Source organism: Sinohyriopsis cumingii, chromosome 18, assembly GCF_028554795.1.
Source record: "Sinohyriopsis cumingii isolate HCF-2022 chromosome 18, ASM2855479v2, whole genome shotgun sequence".
NCBI classification, from domain to species: domain Eukaryota; kingdom Metazoa; phylum Mollusca; class Bivalvia; order Unionida; family Unionidae; genus Sinohyriopsis; species Sinohyriopsis cumingii.
The window spans coordinates 21,698,662-21,717,685 of NC_142978.1; the positions used below are offsets into that span (position 1 = coordinate 21,698,662).

The window sequence follows — 19,024 nt, forward strand, 5'->3', positions numbered from 1 at the left end:
AGCCGACGAAGAGAAAGGAGAAGAAATCAAATACTTGGACGTGTGTTCGCTGTATCCCTACGTGTGCAAATATTGTCGCTTTCCCGTAGGGCACCCGCAATTGTTCACGGAACACATCGACCTGAAAAACATTCGACAATACGAAGGCTTGATCAAGTGTAAAGTTTTGCCTCCCACGAACCTATACCATCCCGTCTTACCTCACCATTGTCAAGGCAAATTGATGTTTCCCTTGTGCCGTACTTGTGCCGAAACGTGCAACCAAGACCAAGCTTGTCAGCACAGCCAGGAAGAACGGGCCTTGACGGGAACCTGGGTCAGCGTAGAATTGTTCAAAGCTATGGACATGGGATACCAACTGTTAGAAGTGTACGAAATTTGCCACTTTCCCAAGACACAACAATACCGCAAGGGTGACCCCACGCAGAAAGGCATTTTCGCCGACTACGTGGATGCCTTTTTGAAACTGAAGCAAGAAGCCAGCGGCTATCCTTCCTGGTGTCACACTCCCGAAGACCAAATACAATTCAAAGAGAAATACTACGCACAAGAAGGCATCACTTTAGACCACATCGAGAAAAACGAAGGCAGGCGATCGTTTGCCAAAGTGATGTTAAATTGCTTGTGGGGCAAAATGGCACAACGACCGTGTTTACCCAAGACGGAATATTTGACAGAACCTTCCCGCTACTTCCAGATGATTCACGACAAAACCAAATACATGAAACACGTGGACGTCGTTCGAGAGAATTTGATCTTGGTCAATTACGAAGAAGATCTGGACTTTGTACAAGACGACCCTTTTGGAAATGTCATCATTGCGGCTTACGTGACAGCTCATGCTCGCTTAAAATTGTACGAAGCTTTAGAACTGTTAGGGGAACGCGTCCTGTACTTTGACACGGACAGTTGCATTTACATCCATCACCCGATTCAACATCACCCTAACATCGAAGGAGACCGTTTAGGAGCCTGGACAGACGAACATCCCGACGACAAGATTCTAAGTTTCGTCAGTGGCGGTCCCAAAAATTACGGCTACGAATACCGTGACAAACAAGGAGAAGTGCACACGACGTGCAAAGTGAAAGGACTGACTCTGAATTATCGTACCAGTCGAGTGGTCAACTTTGAGGTATTGAAAGAAGCCTTGCAATCGGGAGAGGATGGAAACTTTAAAGTGACCACCTACCAACCGAACAAAATTGTACGTTTACCCACTCACCACATCGTCAGTCGGCCCCTGGAAAAAGTCTATCAAATCGTGTACCAGAAGCGAGTTCGACTTCCCAATCATTTCACCTTACCGTATGGACACGTTGGTATAAAACATTGGTTGTAAGAGGATAGTTACCCCACCAGAAAGATGACTTCGCCACAGCAAGAATCGAGTGAGAAACCCGATGAGAACTCCAAGTTCAAACCCTACCATTTTCCAGTCTTCTTACCTGACTATTGTGATTGTGCCCGTCGATTGGACACGTTTCAGAAATGGCCTACGGATAGGGAAGGATTACCTTCTTCGCATGTTTTAGCTAGAACAGGATTTGTCTACTTGGGACCTGAGTCAGGATTGGGATACGAGGTACAGTGTTTCGCTTGCGGACTGAAGTTACGAATGGATCTATGTATCTATAAAGATTCAGCTATTCTGGAACATACTCGATGGTCTCCTCACTGCCCTTACCTTTCTATGGCCTTTCCACCCATTACACTACGGTACAATGTTGACGGTACCTTAGAGACGGTACCTTCCGAAACAAGACATAAAAAACGTAAAAAAGGAAAGATCTACAAGCTGGAGACTGCATTGCGACTAGTATAAAAAGGGGACTATGGTCAAGATCGATAGTTCATTGTGACTACCAAGACCGAGCGAACAAGATGAATACTTTGAAAAAGACATCGTTCCAGTTTGGGGATTGTAAAAAAGTTGTATCTTCCTCTAGTGTGACTAATACTGGATGGATAAGACCCATGCATTGCGACGGAAAATGTCCGGAAGGAAACTGCGATTGTCCATGTGGTTACCATTGTAATTGCGTAACGGAGTTTGCAGACGAGTGCGATTGTGAGCCTTGCGATGGGACCGATGCTGTACCTTGTGACCTGAGCGATGCCGTAAAGCATCATGGGAACTTTAGTGCCCCTACCCCTGTCATGGAAAGTGATGCTGTGCGTGTCAAACCTGTGGGATGCGAAAGCGATGCTGCTCGTCCTCTTGGACATTTTACTGGGTTTCGTTTTAAAGGGGAATGTCGACCTTCACGTTTACCTCCCTACGGATGTCATCCAGCCCTGAGCAAACTCCTACCCATTTCACTCAACCCTCATCGAAACGAACCTGTGAAAAACGAATATTCGTTTCCTGTGCGTTTGTCGGAATACTGCGACTTTGAAAATCGTCTTCAATCGTTCAAAGGAAAATGGCCAAAGTATCTGGGAGGACCGACCCCCGAAGAATTAGCCAGAGCCGGATTTTTCTACTTGGGCGAAGGAGATAAAGTCAAGTGCTTCAGTTGCGGTGTGTCACTTCACCACTGGGAACCGCAAGATTCGGCCTTCGTTGAACATGCTCGATGGTCACCGAATTGTCATTACTTACCCTTAGTGGGACCGAGACATTGAAGTAACTTCTTACCATAATCATCTGTTCATGGATACTTTACAAGAGAACATTTGTGCTTTGCCTGTGGAGTTGAGAGAACGCATTTACCGAGAGCTGGTCAAAATACAAGTGAAACGTAAAGAACAATTGCATCCGATACGTCACCGGTGTTTGAACCACTGGTACCTGAAGGCTATACAAGGACTGATTCAATTGAAAGTGTTCCATTGGACAGACATTGATCAACGACCTTCTGGTTATAAAAAGGAATGGTTTGGTATGGACGATTGTAGTTACTACATTGTAAACGTACTGCATCGAATTCCAGAGGAAGAGTTAACGAATTACAAACTTTTTGAACACAATGTCAACTTGGTGAAAGAGGAAACTTCTGAACGAATTGTCATGTGTAGATTAGTGACTCAACGATTTAAATTCGACACTGAAGTGAAACCATGTTTGTGCAAAGAGTACATTTCTTGTGTCAGACCAAAGAGGATTTAGTATGACCTATTCATGGATACTTTACAAGAGAACATTCGTGCTTTGCCTGTGGAGTTGAGAGAACGCATTTACCGAGAGCTGGTCAAAATACAAGTGAAACGTAAAGAACAATTGCATCCGATACGTCACCAGATCTTTAACCACTGGTACCTGAATGGTATAAGAGAACTGATTCGTCAGAAATTCTTTCAATGGTCAGACATTGTTCAACACTTTGAGGTCGCTAATGATCGACATGTTCATGATTATGGTTACTTCGAGATTCACCTAGTGCAATGCATTGAGGAAGACAAGTTAAAGGATTACCAACATATTTTACGTGGAATCTACTTAGAGGAAGAGGAAACACCTAAACGAACTCTGACGTTTCGGTTACAGTATGCAAGATTTAGATTCCCTACTGGAGAACGAAGATCTCTGGCTAGAAAGTACGTCTATTGCATCCGAAAAAAAGAGAATATAAAAACAGGCTGCCATGCCACGGTTTATGTCACATGTCATCCAACAGATTCCGTGGAAGGAACTCAATGACCATATTCAAACCGTGGATCATTACCATCGATTATTACAAGAACTGTATCCATTCAATTTTGGACGACAAGTGGTGTGTGTCTTAGTGACTTGTTTTCTGGGATTTCGTTTACCAGCCGATTCCTTGTGGACTCTTTACGATCAGTACTTACCACCTCCATGGCCTTAAATGGTCACGAAAAACTCCTTTTGTTCAAAGCCTTGCGTTTTCATCTGGATACTTCTCGACCTCAACAGGAAAAAAAGATTCGTCAACTTTTAGCGACCCAAGACGTGTATGACGATGTGTGTGTAGCTTGTGACTTACACCCTCATTGGACAGATGTTCGTGATTGGAAAAAGGGGGGTTTTGAGGCTTGGACCCAAGAAGTGGCCCAGTATGCACAAGAGTTGTTCAAGGAAAAAAGTTACTTTTCAACCTGTGTTAGTGACGGTGCCAGAAGAACCTGTCACCGAGAACAACCACTCGCTTCAGGACAGTACTGTCATGGACATTCCTGAAAGGTCATTCCGGGAGGACACTTGTGTGACAATACCTCATGTAGAGACTGTAAGAACATTACACACTGTCCCTAGGACATCTTGGTTACCCAAAACATGTTGTACAGACACTTGTTTATATTTCACTTTGATCGCTTTGATGTGTTTTATATTCCTGTACATCACTATTTGGGTTGTATGTATTTTTGTCTTTCGTGTTCATATTTGAAAAAAAAACATTCAATAAACGTGTTCTGAAAAAGTATATAAACTCTTGTCTTGTTTGTTTTTTCGTGTCACAAGTGACATTTCTCATACCATGGCTACCTCTGCTGTCTCTGCTCCCTCTTCCTCTACTGTCAAAGTCATCGACGAACACTTAGATCGTGCCAGTTGGGAGGCTTTGTATCTTCGCCATCCCTTTAACATGCTCATTGCTGGACCTAGCGGTTCGGGCAAAACCGAATTCGTCAAACGTTTGATCGAACATAAACATCATTTGATCGATCGGCCCCCTCAACGGATCGTGTGGTGTTACAAAGAGTGGCAATCGGCGTACAGCCTCTTGCGAGAAAGTCAAGGCGATTCCATCGTGTTTGTGGAAGGCATTCCTAAAGAAGACGATGGCATCGTCTCTGACTCCCGTCTAACCCATTTGGTCATTTTCGACGACATGTTAGGAGAAGACGAAGAAGAAATTAAACTGTGGTTCACGCGCAAAGGGCATCACCGTAATGCCAGTGTCGTTTACATCACCCAAAATTTGTTTCAACAAAGTAAAGCCCATCGCACCATCAGTCTCAATGCGCATTACGTGGTCTTGTTTAAAAGCCCTCGAGATAAATCGCAAGTGCAAGTCTTAGCCAAACAGTTAGGAACGCCTTGGCTGACTCAGGCGTACGACGATGCCACTCAAACGCCACACGCCTATTTACTCGTCGATTTGAAACCTACGACTCCCGAGGATTTGCGATTTCGTACCCACTTGTTTCACCACTGGTGCCAAGACGGAGGGCCTGTCCTGTACACGTCTCCGTCCTCGACTTCATTTCACTCCCCATGAAAAAATCTATAAAAACCTCAGACCCTTTTTCGTCTGTCTCACACAGTGTGAACATGACGTCCCTTCAGTCGCATCTTCCCGTCAAATTGATTCGTGCCTTGTATGGCATCAGCCGAGAAAAAGATCCACAAACACGAGCCCGTGTCTTAGAAGCTAGTCTCAAAGAAGTCTTACGATGGTTCACGGTGACGGCACGTCAATTACTCCAAGGAATCATTCAGATTCCTCATCAAACCCAACGCTTTTTCGATCGAAACAAAGTCGCTTTGGTCCAACTGGCCGATCCCCGCATCGACACTCAAACCAAAAAACAAATCATTTTGAAACCTGGAGGGAGCGGTACTTTAGGAGGGGTCATCATTCGCTCACTCTTAAGATGGGATCCTAATGCCCCCAAAGTTATCCCCAAGACAAAAGTCCAACGAAGCCCCAAGAAGAAAAAGAAAAAGACCAGGTCCCCAAGAAGAATAACTTCTCCAGTGGCAGGACCCTCCTCTTACCAGACACCACCACCATCACCCCGGAAAAAGAAAAGAAGCCCCAAGAAAAAGAAACAGAGAAAAAGTCCCCAGAAAAAGAAAAGTCCACAGAAGAAGAAAACTAGTCGCAAGAGAGGCACTTCGGCCAGGACGCAACCTTACACTCGCAAGCCACGACCTGCCACAGCGTCTCCGGCAGCCTCACGTTTGTCCACTTCTCCGTTGATGTCACCAGGAACTGAAGAGTACTTGGAGACGTTGATTACACCAAGAACTTCTCCGTTGATGACCCCCAAAAGAACTTCCCCAGTGGCAGGACCTTCCCATTTAGCGGCAGTGGCTGCTGCTCACAAAGTACCTTCTCCCAAAATCAAAGTTCAAGAAAGATCGGGCATGTTACAAAGTTTACTGGATTTGTCCAAACAAGAACTGGCTCGATTTAGTCCGTTACGTACCCCTGCACGACGTGTCATGCCTGTCCTCAAACTGATAAAACGTAAAGACAATCAGTGGCGACGCGTTCCAGTATAAAAAAGGCCTGTGACCGAGTAGGGTATCAGTGTTTTTAGGTGCTCCTAAAGACTCAAAGATGTCACCCTCCAGAAAACCCCAAGGAAAGAAAAGAAAAGGACTACCACCACGTTTAGCCAAACATGGGGACCTGTTATCTGTCCTGTCCAAAGCTTCTCCACCCCTACGAAAAAAACTCATTCAAACGGCCTCCAAAGAGGTCATCGATACCGTGTGCGAATGTTGTTTGAACGTTTTGAAAGGCACGATCCCTTTGTCCAAACACCAGAAACAATGCTTAGGCAAACATCGTCACGTTCTTCGGAAAATGGTTCAAAAGAAAATTCCCATTCGTCAAAAAAAGAAGATGTTGGTCCAACGTGGAGGCATTTTACCTCTCTTGTTAGGCCCCATACTGAAAGGAGTCTTGGGAACCATGTTGGGAGGACTGATGGGAGCAAGATAAAAAGGCCTTCGGAAGTCCCAAGATCTCAGAATTCACCCCTGACAACCCCATGGAAGGACGAAAACTAGCTTTAGTGCCTTACAAACGATGGATGGAATACCATCGGTGGCAAGAACAACGCACCCCGTATTTACCTCCCAATCCCAATTTGAGCGAGATGTCCCAGTTACAACACGAATTGCAATCCTTGCTGGATCGCCAAGATTTGTCCGAAACAGAAAAATCGCAAAAGTACGGTCAACTCTTACAAAGACTGCAACTCTTTCACCAGAAAGCTTTAGACGAAACAGCTCTACCCACTTTGAAAGATTTTAAGACCTTGATGAAAAGTCCAGCACCATCACCAGTACCAGTACCACCAGTACCCGTGACCAAGACAGAAAAAGGAAAAGAAGAAGAAGAAGGGTTTCAAACTCCACCAGAAAAAGTACGCAAGTTAACAACACCACCTACCTCCAGAATTGGATGGATTAAAAAGATGATGGCCACCCCTTCTTCCTCACAAGAGAAAAAGAAAGTGAAGACAGAAGTGAAGACAGAAGTGAAACAAGAACCGATATCCCCTGCTCAGACATCCTCCTCCTCTTCGACACCTATTGCTGGCCGCACACGCAAAGCCTTGCAATCCAAGAAAATACCCCAAGAGAAAAAGAGTAGCCTCTTCCAAGAGTGGGTGCCTTATTAAGACACCAATCCACACAAAAAAATGGAAAAAGTCTTAGCTAGCATTTACTACGATCCCTCCCATCCTGCAGGTTACGCAGGAGTTCAAAAATTGTATCGTGCTGCCAAAACGCGACTGAAAAGTCTCCGTTTACCTCAAGTGCAACGATGGTTACAAGAACAAGCTACCTACACTTTACACAAACCCATTCGACGCAAGTTTGCCAGAAGTCGCACCCGAGTGGAAGGCATCGATCATCAATGGCAAGCCGATTTAGCCGATGTCTCTCATTTGGCCAGCTACAATCGTGGTTACAAATATTTGTTTTGTGTCATCGACGTCTTTTCCAAATTTGCCTGGGTCGTACCCTTGACTTCCAAATCCAGCAGCGAGTTAGTGCGAGCCCTGCAACGGGTGTTGAAACAAAGCGGTCGTCGCCCTCTTCGATGGCAAACGGACAAAGGCACCGAATTTCTGAATCAAGCTTTCCAAAAAGAATTAAAGAAACGTGACATTCATTTTTTTACCACCGAGAATCCCGAAACCAAAGCCAGCATCGTGGAACGTTTTCAACGCACTTTGAAAGAACGCATGTGGAAATATTTTACGCATCACCACACTCTGAAGTACATCGACATCTTACCGCACCTGGTGCAAGCGTACAACCAATCTTACCATCGAAGCATCGGACGTGCCCCGCAAGACGTGACTCCCGACAACGAAGTGCTGGTGTTCGAGCGCCTGTTCGGTACGTCCCCGACGAGGGCTGTCCCCAAGAAAAGTGGAGAGTTGACCGTAGGAGATTGGGTGCGCATTGGCAAAACCAAACGCACTTTCGACAAAGGTTACTTACCTAACTGGACGACCGAACTGTTTCGCGTCACTGGACGAGTACATGGCCGTCATCCTGCCGTCTATAAATTGGAAGACATGAACGGAGAAGTACTCAAAGGAACGTTTTATTTGCCCGAGTTACAACGTGTCACCAAAAAAGAAGACGACGTGTACGACATCGAAAGCATTCTCGAACGCAGAACCCGTAAAGTGGGCAAACGACGTGTCAAAGAAGTCAAAGTACGTTGGAAAGGATATCCACCCAGTTTCGATTCTTGGATCGACGCTTCGCAAGTCATCGACTATAAAAAGAAGAAGTGACCATCATGCCCTTTCACACATCAGACGCAGCTACGTCGACCAGTCCTTCTTCCCCTAGTTCTTCTGTGCAAGATTTACAAAAACAACCCTTGTGGGTGTGGTGTGGAGAACGTGTGCCTAAAACGCAAATCGTCTTTTTCTGCCAAATCTTCGTGGTGTATTGTGTCATCGGGGCAGCCATCGCCAATTTGAGTTTGCAACAAGGAGACAAACAATTGTGGACCATTTTATTGAGCAGTTGCATCGGTTACCTACTTCCCAATCCCTCCCTGAAATTCTCCTCGAACGGGAACGTTGTGTCCAGTGCCAGTGCCAGTCACCACTCCAACAATCACAACCAGAACCCCATTTTGGGCGGAGATACGCCTCTGACGTCCACTAACCCCTCGGACAGCCACAGAACTCTGGAATTATGAGTCACCAAAACCAATTTTACTTAACCTTACCCAGTGACAGTTCCATGGAGGTGTTTCCCCACAACACGTTGTGCTGTTACACGGCCAAATTACCTCAAGCCATCCCCTTAGATCACGAAGCCCATTGGGAAGTGGCTTTAGTAGAAATGATTCACCCGACCCAAGTCCAAAATGTCATTGCCCAGCAAAATTGGTTTAAGGTGGAAGTTCATGACCAACAATTGCAAGTGGAGTTGGATAAAATTGGCACATCTACCAATAGAACCTATGATGACAAACTTAAAACGTGGACCTACAACTTGTCCATTCTCCCAGGCTATTATTTCAGTGGTCATCATTTGGTCAGCGCCATAGCTTCCAGGTTTAATGGCGTGTTCCATAAAGCTTTGAGTAATGTCCAAAAAAGTGTCATCCTGGAATACCACAAAATAGCTCGTCGCTTTCTGATGAAATTTTCTGAGGGGTCCAAAAAATTCATGTCTTTCTTATTTTGTCCTGAATTGTTTGACATATTGGGCGGTGACACGGAGATGAGAATGGTCATGATAAAGAAAAACGAATTGCCAGTCATTTCCGACAACGATATTTTTGCCAGGTATTTTCGTTTCCCGGTAGAACTGAACCAAGGACTGAATTTGATCTTTGTGTATTCCGATATAGTGGAGTACAACGTGGTGGGACACACCTCCGTGCCGTTACTGCGTGTCATTCCTTTCAAAGTGGATTCTGCCACAAACGCTGACGAGGAAGGTGGAAACACTTACCACGTTCACCGCGAATTTGTCCATCCTCACTATTTACCCGTCAGCAAGTCGTACTTGGACACGGTCAACATTACTATAAAAGGAGATCTGGGGCAAAATATTCCATTCACCAAAGGAAAAGTCACGGTGAAACTCCATTTTCGAAAACGGTTCTCTCACGATTCGTAAGTAAGTCATGTATCCAGTGTACCGAGGGGTGGCACGACAGCGAGGACACGGTTTAGGAGACATGTTAAAATCGGCCTTTCGTTCGGTGGCCCCGGTGTTGAAACCGATGGTGACACGCGGATTGCACGCCTTGAAAGATGCGGCACTGACACAAGGCAAAGAATTTCTCCAAAATGTCATCATCGACAAACAAAACCCTAAAGAAGCCTTCATGAGGGCAGGTAAAAATGTCTTGCTCAAACGGGCAAAGACATTTTGGGCCGACGAGACACACCTATAAATGCCCTGCATGCTACCGAGTCAAGCATTCAGCAAGGACAAGGCAGAAAGAGACGACGAAGAAGAAAACACCCTTTCACCAGACTTCAAGCGAGAAAGGCCAAGAAAAGAAGAACCGTTCGAGACTTAGACGTTTTCGATTATTGAGACACAGCAACAACAAAAAATGATGCACCGAGAGTCTTGCGCCTGTTCCAAGACGGAACTGGATCTGTTTGCCATGCCCCCCACCATGATGACCATGCAAGAATCCCAGTGGGTGGAATTTAATCCCATCTCCTCACTGACCGATTCCGCTCCCATCGAATTTGAAATCAAGGGGCAGCCCGAAGATTACATCGATCTGAATAGCAGTTACTTGTACTTGAAAGTCCAAGTTCTAGAAAAAGATGATAGTGGAGTAGATGACGCTGACGAAATAGCTCCCGTCAACAATTTCATGCATTCCTTGTTCAGCTCAGTGGATTTGTACTTGAATAACAAACTAGTCAGCAGCAGCATGGATACATACCCTTACCGTGCCTACTTGGAAAATCTCTTGACGTACGGAATAGATGCCAAGGATAGTCATCTCAATGCCTGCGTGCTGTGGGTAGCTGACGAAGCGGGCAAGTTCGAAAAAACAGATGGAAGCAATTCCGGCTTTGAGGCAAGAGAAAGCAAAATCTTAGAGAAGAAGAGTTTAGAACTGATGGATCGTTTGCATTTGGACATGTGGTTGCAAGAGAAATATTTGCTGAACGGGGTCAATGTCCGCTTGAGACTGAATCGCAGCAGTGCCGCTTTCCATTTGATAGCTGCTGATCCTGCTAAGGCTCCTAAAAGCATAATCCAGGAGGCCAAACTCTACGTACGACGCGTGGAAGTGTTACCCAAAGTGGGTAACGACATCAGTCAAACGTTGAGCAGAACAACCGCCAAGTATCCCATCCGACGTGTGGAAGTGAAAACGTTCACCATTTCTGCTGGACTACAATCCATAACCGAAGATCATCTGTTCCAAGGACAGTTACCCAAACGTTTGATCCTTGGTATGGTCACGAATTCAGCCTTCAACGGAGCCTTCAAAGAAAATCCTTTCAACTTTCAACACTTTTTAGTGAAGAAAGTCGAAGTCAGTCGTGATGGCAAGACCTTGTGTACCCGACCTTTCGAACCTGACTTTAGTGACAAGAAGATGAATTACTTGAGATCGTACTTGTCCCTGTACGAAGCCACCGGTCAGTTAGGAACCAACACCAGTCACGGCATTGAGTATGAGGATTATGCAGGAGGCTATGCTTTGTGGGCTTTCGATTTCACTCCAGACCAAGGCAGCGACGAGGGACATTTCCACCCTATAAAATCCGGCCAGATTCGTGTGGAACTTCAGTTTGCAGAACAACTGAAACAGACAGTGAACGTCATCCTGTATGCAGAATTCGATAATACCATAGAAATCAACAGTTTGAGAGAAGTCATTCTAGATTATTAGAAAGCCATGGAAGACTGTTATCCCTCTTTACCTAGTGGAGAAACTTTGGAGATGGAATGTAAGGAGACCGTGGAAAAAGAAGAATCTCAAGACAAAGACGAAGAAGATATCATAATGAAGTCGAGATGGCCAGAACAAGAAGCCCATTTAGTCTGCTGTTTTGCCAAACACTTGGTCGACAAAATGACGGAATTGATCAAGAAAAATTGCTATGGATGTCAAAACGATCATCCCAGTCAAATTCAACACGATAAATGCCTAATGTTAAGTCAAGAAGAAAAATTGGACGAGTATCTGGACGAAGCTTGGAGTCTCATCTCGAACAAAGACGTGTTGCACCAGTGGTATAAAGACTTGCGTGAACATTCTTGTCCACCATTAACCACTCAAGAGATCCATCGTATCGAAGCTCTCCTGAATCAGAGTGAGGAAACAGAACGAATAACCGTTTATTCGTCAGACATTTTCAAGCAAAAAGTCAGGATCGAATTGACGACTTATTATTACCTGTGAAGAAGAAAACAAACACAAAACAATGGATACCTGGGAACTTTATTACCTTTTGAACCACAGTTCGTATACGGCTTCTTTGAATCCCGTCGTCTGTGCTAAAGATGAACTCCCTCATCGCAAACCTAAAGACCATCAAGCTTACGTGATCAACACGGACGATAGTCATCTCCCAGGAACCCATTGGGTAGCCGTCTACTTTCCTCAAGAAGGATGTGTGGAATATTTCGATTCGTATGGATTGCCCCCCTTGGAAGACGATATCATCGACTTTATGAGAAGAAATGCTCAAACCACCCGATTCAATAACGTGAAATTACAAGGCACAGATTCCTTGGTGTGTGGACAGTACTGTGTGTATTTTCTGCATCATCGCAGCCTGGGCTATTCCTTAGAACATTTAGTGACTCATTTCGATCCTCGGTCTTCTGCTAGAAACGATGTGAAAGTAGATCGATGGTTTTGTGACCATTATGCTTATCTTTTGTCTCAAGCTAGGAAACGTAGTGTCCATCAATGGCCTAATGATTTCCAACAGTGGAAATCACAATTTCATTCACAACGTTGTCAGCCTTGTTTAAAGTAGATTGAATTTGAAGAAAAAATGTTTGTGATTTGAAAAAAAAATTGTTTGATGTTATAGTGTTGGATTATTGTTAAAAATGTTGTTGTTTAGTGTTAAGTGATTTTTGAATAAAAAATGTTGTGTTTAGAAAAAAAAATGCCTTTGTCTTTTGTTTAGCTAGAAGAATGTTGGATTGATGCTCTTTCATTTCTTACTATCCCTCTCATGAACGTTGCGGCTCGAAAACCGTGTGGGGGATGTTTTCCTTCACGTCCGCGCTTTCACTTTAAGAACCGGGTTGTTCCCAGTCTAGCCATCCATTGTCGACTCATCCTCCTAAGAAGATGTGCTCCAAACTAGCTAAGCTCAACGAAGCCTACGTGAATTTGCATAGGGTCAGACACAGTCTGATACCGAAACCAGAAGAAATAGAGAATGTGAGAATGTTAAAAATCACTGAAGACCTGATAGAAGAGCTCTTCAGAGAAGAAATGAACAGGGAGAAAGAAGAATGGACAGAGAAGTACAGACTTCAAAAACAGCAGCAACAACAGCAGCAGCAACCTGAAGCTGACAGAGGCTTTGTCGATTGTCGTATCGACACCAAAGAATTCTTCTTCTCTTTCCGAAGAAGCAGACCTATTGCCAGAAAGTCTATCCTCAGAGGACATCGCATTCTTAGAAACTGAAAAAAGAATGCCATAGCAAAACAAAAAACAGCCCTTTTCAGGGCTACCCAATACTCTAGAAAAGAAATAACTATTAATTTGCCAATGTGTGTAGGTAGAGTAGTGTGAAAATAAACACTAACTCTTTATTTAAAAAATATGAGGGTATGTGTTTGTGTGTTTGTGTTTGTGTTTGTAAGTGATAAAGTAGGTTGGTGTGGATAGTAGATTAAAATGATGTTAGTTTTTTGGGCTGTTTGAGGTGTATATTTGGGGTTAGATTGGATTGCTTTGCGTATGTGGATAGTCTATTGAAGTGATGGGTAGCATAAAAAGTGAGCGAGTGTTTCTTTTAGGTCCGCGCGTTGTTCTGGTTAATGATCTAGGTAAGATGAATTTTATGTTTTTAGGGGGATGTTTTCCTTCACGTTCGCGCTTTCAGTATAAATTGAAACTCGTTCGGCAGTCCAGCTACCCTTGTTGATTGATCAACACAGCCAGAAGAATGACTAGCAGAATAGTGAAACTGTTAGAACTCCAGATGCACCTGGAATATGCCAGGCGGATAGTAAACGAACTATCAGCGGAGGCTATAGTAGAAGAAGCAAGAATAAAGAAGGAAGAAGAGGAGAGAAGACAGAGGGAAGAGGAGGAAAAGAAAAGAGAAGAGATGATGTCGTTTAATATTCCTGAAACAGAGGATTGGGGTGCTGAAGCGAATCATCCTCCCTCTGCGCTCCCCAGAAGAAAGGTGAAAGAAGACTAGGGAAGAAGATGCGTGTGCGGCGCCAGGCCAGGACGGTGCAACCATTAGATAGGTGCATCTGGAGTTTAAAAAAAAACAGCCCTTTTCAGGGCTACCCAATACTCTAGAAAAGAAATAACGATCGATTTGCCAATGTCTGTAGGTAGAGTAGTGTGTATATAAACACTAACTCTTTTTTAAGATAGTGTGAGGGTATGAGTTTGTGTGTTTGTGTGTTTGTAAGAGCTCAGGTATGTTTGTGTGAATAGTAGATTATGGGTTTCTTAGCAAATGTGGAGAGTATAGTTAGGGTTTTATTATATGAAATGAGAAAGTAGGGGGATGTTTTCCTTCACGTACGCGCGTTGTTGGGTCATGATCTAGGTAAGATGAATTTTATGTTTTTTAGGGGATGTTTTCCTTCACGTTCGCGCTTTGAGTATAAAACTAACAGTGTTGGCCATTGGAACCCATTCTACGGAATAAGCAAACAAGAAGATGCCAGCAGCTTCAGCTTTATACAACGATCTTATGGGAAGTTGGTATTGGATGGTAGATGGATTGAGTGTAGTAGAAAGGGTTGAACAGGAATGGAGGTATGCAGTGACAAAAGACTTCGTCTCAAGACAAGTAACCAGCCTCCACTTATCCGTAAATATTGTAAAAGAAATGATAGAGGATGAGGAGAAGAGAATCAGAGGTTTAATTAACCCACCGTATGTCAAAGTGGGTAAGTTAAAAGAAGCGATAGATCATGTGACGAGTGCAAGGTGCTTTCTAGAAGACATTGCAGAATGGACAGATTGGTGTTTCGCGAAGTGGGGGTTAGAAAAACTTAAGAAAGCTGAAGAACTAATGAGGAATGTGCTGACCGAAGAGGTCAAGAAGATCAAAGAAAAGTGGTTAAAGGAAAGAAAAGAAGAAGAAAATAGAAAAAAAAGGGATGAATTAGAAAAACTGAACACAAACTGGATGAAAATCCAAGAGAAGTTCCGGGCCATGGGCCACCCGGACTGGTTGCCGGAAACAGAAAAGAAAAAGAAGAAAGGAATGATGGACAAAATAAGAGGATGGTGGAAGAAGTTAAGAAGTTAAAAGAAGAAGAAAAAACCCAAAGGCCCTTTTCAGGGCCAGCCATATTTCTCGAAAAGAGATAGTCTTTGAATTGCCTACCCCTTTTTTAAATTTAAATTTAAATTTAAATTTTAAAAAAACTTTTTTTTAAAAAAAAAAATCCCATGTTAAATTCCCCTTGTACGTATAGTATCCCACAATTTATTCCCATGTTAAATTCCCTTGTACGTAAAGTGTCCCACGATTTATTCCCATGTTAATTCCCCTTGTACGTAAAGTGTCCCACGATTTTTCTCCATGTTAAATTTCCATTGTACGTAAAGTGTCCCAAGGGTGTTTTTAATGCTAATTCCCATTGTACGTAAAGTGTCCCCCTTCACTACTTACATGAAATAGACTTTACACTATTTTTAAAGCAAAGGCTCACATCCATTGGGCTTCTAGTCCACGAATTCTAAGTCTTCGATGTAAGTTCAGCAAAGTGAAACATCTCTTTTATAATTGTCAATGAATTTAAAATGCCAACAAAAACCGTATATGTTACCACAAATTCACTTACTTCAAAACAAAGGGACTTAAATGATGGCTTACACTCCTCCATTTTTCGAATCCTTTAAGTAGTTCAGTATTGTCAAATACGTCCAAATTTTGAGCCAGTTTTGGTCTTTAATAAATAATTTTAATCTTCAATGTTGGAAGTTGTTCAGTCCTTGGAGTAGGTGTATTACTCATTGATTAATCAATGTGATTATAAAACGTCGAGAAATAACTGATTGATAACCTGAGCTATTTGTCCTTTTTACAGGAACATCTTTGATAGAAAACGACACAATATATTGCACTAGTTTTCTAATTGTTATTTTACAAATATTTAATATTTTCGAAGTTGAAAATTGAAGATTGAGATGTGCAATAGTACAAAGATAACTGGATTTGTTTATTGAAAATATAGTTATCCCACACTACTCTAATCCACTTTGCGGTAGACGCGACAATGTAATATCCTCGGCATTTTCCGTAATCTCTGTAAGAAAACTTGGATGTAACTAGCCGCTATTGAGAACTCTATTCGGAAGTACTTTTGAGCATATAATACAATATGGAAGCATAAGAAGACAAAGTGACAGTCGAAACACTGTTGGTATTGAGTGCTTCAGCAAATCTTGTGTACTCCGCCAGCGGTGAATCGCCGATCCCAAAATATTGATAAGTATTCCTACATATACATTCAAGGTTATTTCGAGACTTCGTGAAAATTGCCAGGCGATATTCCGATTATAGACAAGAGTGATGGACGAGTGACACTTGAAGAAAATGTAAAATTGTCGCAAAATTAACATTGTCGATAGAGATAAATTTCAAAGTAGCTTTGTTATTAATCATAGTTATTATTGTTTGACATTTCGTAATGTTGGTATGAAAATTGTGTTTCTAAAGACGCCTTGTAATTCAAGTTATACTAATTTAGGATGTGTATCTCGAGTTTAAACTAATTTAGGTTATTCTATCTCAGGTTTAAACTACTTTAGGTCATTCTATCTCAAGTTTATACTATTTTAGGTTATGCCATCTCAAGTGGAAAATACTTCGGAGACAAAGCTGTTTACTTTGCGGTCGGTGGACCAAGACTTGATCTCACAGGAAAGGTTAGTTTAATTTCTATGCCATTCCTGTTATAGTAAATATACATTCAAAAACAAATACCATAAATTTATGATAATTGTCTCTTCACAGTGTTTAAATACCAGGTATTGTGTGATCCCTTTAATCATCAGTTTCGAGATATGTTCTGAAATTATCCACATCACATTAGGAAAATGTTTTTCGTTTTTCGTTTGATGTGTGGTGGCATGTGGAGGTGGCTTTAGTGCCAACAATGACACATGCTGGGCTATATCATGCATAAGAAATATGAGCTAAGTGTCTTTCCGAAGGACACACCAAGGCATCCGAATCAGGCTGGCCTGAGCGGGTATCCAACACACGACCCTTGGATTATGTTGTTCGTGCTGAGGGTTTAACGCCATTTTGCAGCGAGTTAAAGGCAATACATGGGGGCCACTAACTGGGAAAGGAAGAAACCAGGAAAACCCCAGTAAGTACCATCAACTCACGCGAAGCTACTGGCAAATTTTCCTACATAGCCAGATTGGTCGAAGTGAGATAGCAGTGATCGTTAAAAGCGAGCGTTTTAAACCACCCCTATCCACCCCACCCCCTGGATTACGTCTCCAGCGCTCTATCAAATGAGCCTCCGAAGCTTTTCTCCGGCGAGGAAAAGGTCTAAATACAATATTCAAGAGAACTAAGGCATTCCTCTCAGTTTTGTTGACGCTTGCATGTTTGGCGTGCTTTAATTACATACAATTAGTTTCGTTAAAATTGTTCAGATTTGACATTTGCGAATAAAATAAATCTGAACGTTTATGAATGAAATACACGTGTTTCCTTTATTGAAAGAACCGTATTTTGTATTCCTTTCACTTTGTCTGAATTCTAGGTGCTCTTCTTCAAAATGAATAATACACACTACGACGTCAATCAGCCGTTTCTGACACTGAATGGAGACGAAAATGGCCAAATGGTAATGTGTACGTTTTAATAATTAATGTAAGCGTTGATTTTTCAGTGTCAATGCAAATAAAATTAGTTTCAAGTCTTTCTCTTCTCAAAAAGTAAATAACTCATGCAACTCTGAGGTGGTGTTAGCTAAGCTGATCGGAAGGCCATGTAATCTAATGGCGTGTGTTAATTATTGACAATAATAATAATAATAATGAGGACTTTGTATTGTGCCTTATCTTGAGAAGCTCTAAGCGTTTTGCAACATTAGACAACACCTATAAGATAAACAAAACATATAATGATATCATTACAAAAACAAACACCATGAAATTAGAAAACATTAAAAATAACATGCTGAGAATATTTAAGGTAGGAAACATTATTAGGTCTTTAAGTTTGTTCTTGCAGTCGAAATTAGTGAGTTTTGAGAGCCCTCTTGAATGTGATCACTGTGTCTTTGTGTCTAAGTTCAGTGGACAATACATTCCACGTTGCTGGACCCTGGTATGCAAAAGAACGCTGTCCATATGACTTTGTTTTCATAGTGGAAATAATGAGTATACGATTGTCAGAAGAGGAGCGTAAGTATCTTGCTGGTGTGTACACATGGGTAAGGTCAGATAGGTATGTTGGACTAGAGTCCGACAGTGAAACGTAGCACAGAGAACAAATTTTGTGTTTGATTCTGGATCGAATGGATAGAAGTGTAGGGTACAGAGCAGCAGGGAGGTGTGCTCTGATCGTGGTACTCTAAGTATGATCCGAGCAGCTGTGTTTTGAACTTTCTGAAGTTTCTGGAGCAGATATTGAGATGAACCAGACAGAACTGAGTTACAATAGTCCAGTCTTGAAAGTACTAATGAACATACAGGTGCTTTAGTGGCATCAACTGAAAGATATTTGCGAATGGAGCTGATGCGTCTCAGCTCAAGATATGCAACCTTGCATATGTTCATCACATGTTGGTGCAATGTGAGAGTACTGTTCAGAGTAACACCTAGGTTTTGTACTGATTGTGTGAATTTAATGTTGGTGTTGCTGATATCTATTGTTTGAGGTAAAGGATGTGAATGAGAAAGTCTTTGTGTTGTGATCAGAATGGCTTCAGTTTTATCATCATTCATCTGCAGCTTGTTCCATGTCATCCATGATTTCACATCAGAAATGCACCTCTCTACACCTTGGATGGTAGCATCAACTTCAGTTGGGTGGCTAGATTTGTATATTTGGGTGTCATCAGCGTACAATTGGTGAGACACTGCATGATGATCTATGACACTTGAGAGCGACTGAGTGTACAGAATGATGAAAACAGTTCCAACAACAGACCCTTGTG

General features: G+C 42.6%; 1 protein-coding gene and 1 pseudogene across 2 annotated transcripts in view; both read left to right on the top strand.

Moving 5' to 3' along the window:
* Nucleotides 1-15,940, top strand: part of LOC149776201 (uncharacterized) — a 28,469-nt pseudogene extending 12,529 nt beyond the window's left edge.
* LOC149776200 (integrin alpha-4-like) overlaps nt 1-19,024 on the top strand; it is a 132,442-nt gene that overhangs the window by 50,461 nt on the left and 62,957 nt on the right. For both annotated transcript variants that reach the window (XM_089942529.1, XM_089942528.1), the window contains exons 7-8: nt 16,684-16,769; nt 17,624-17,707. In XM_089942529.1, the coding sequence (XP_089798655.1) occupies nt 16,684-16,769; nt 17,624-17,707 (170 nt within the window). The remainder of the gene's footprint in view (nt 1-16,683; nt 16,770-17,623; nt 17,708-19,024) is intronic.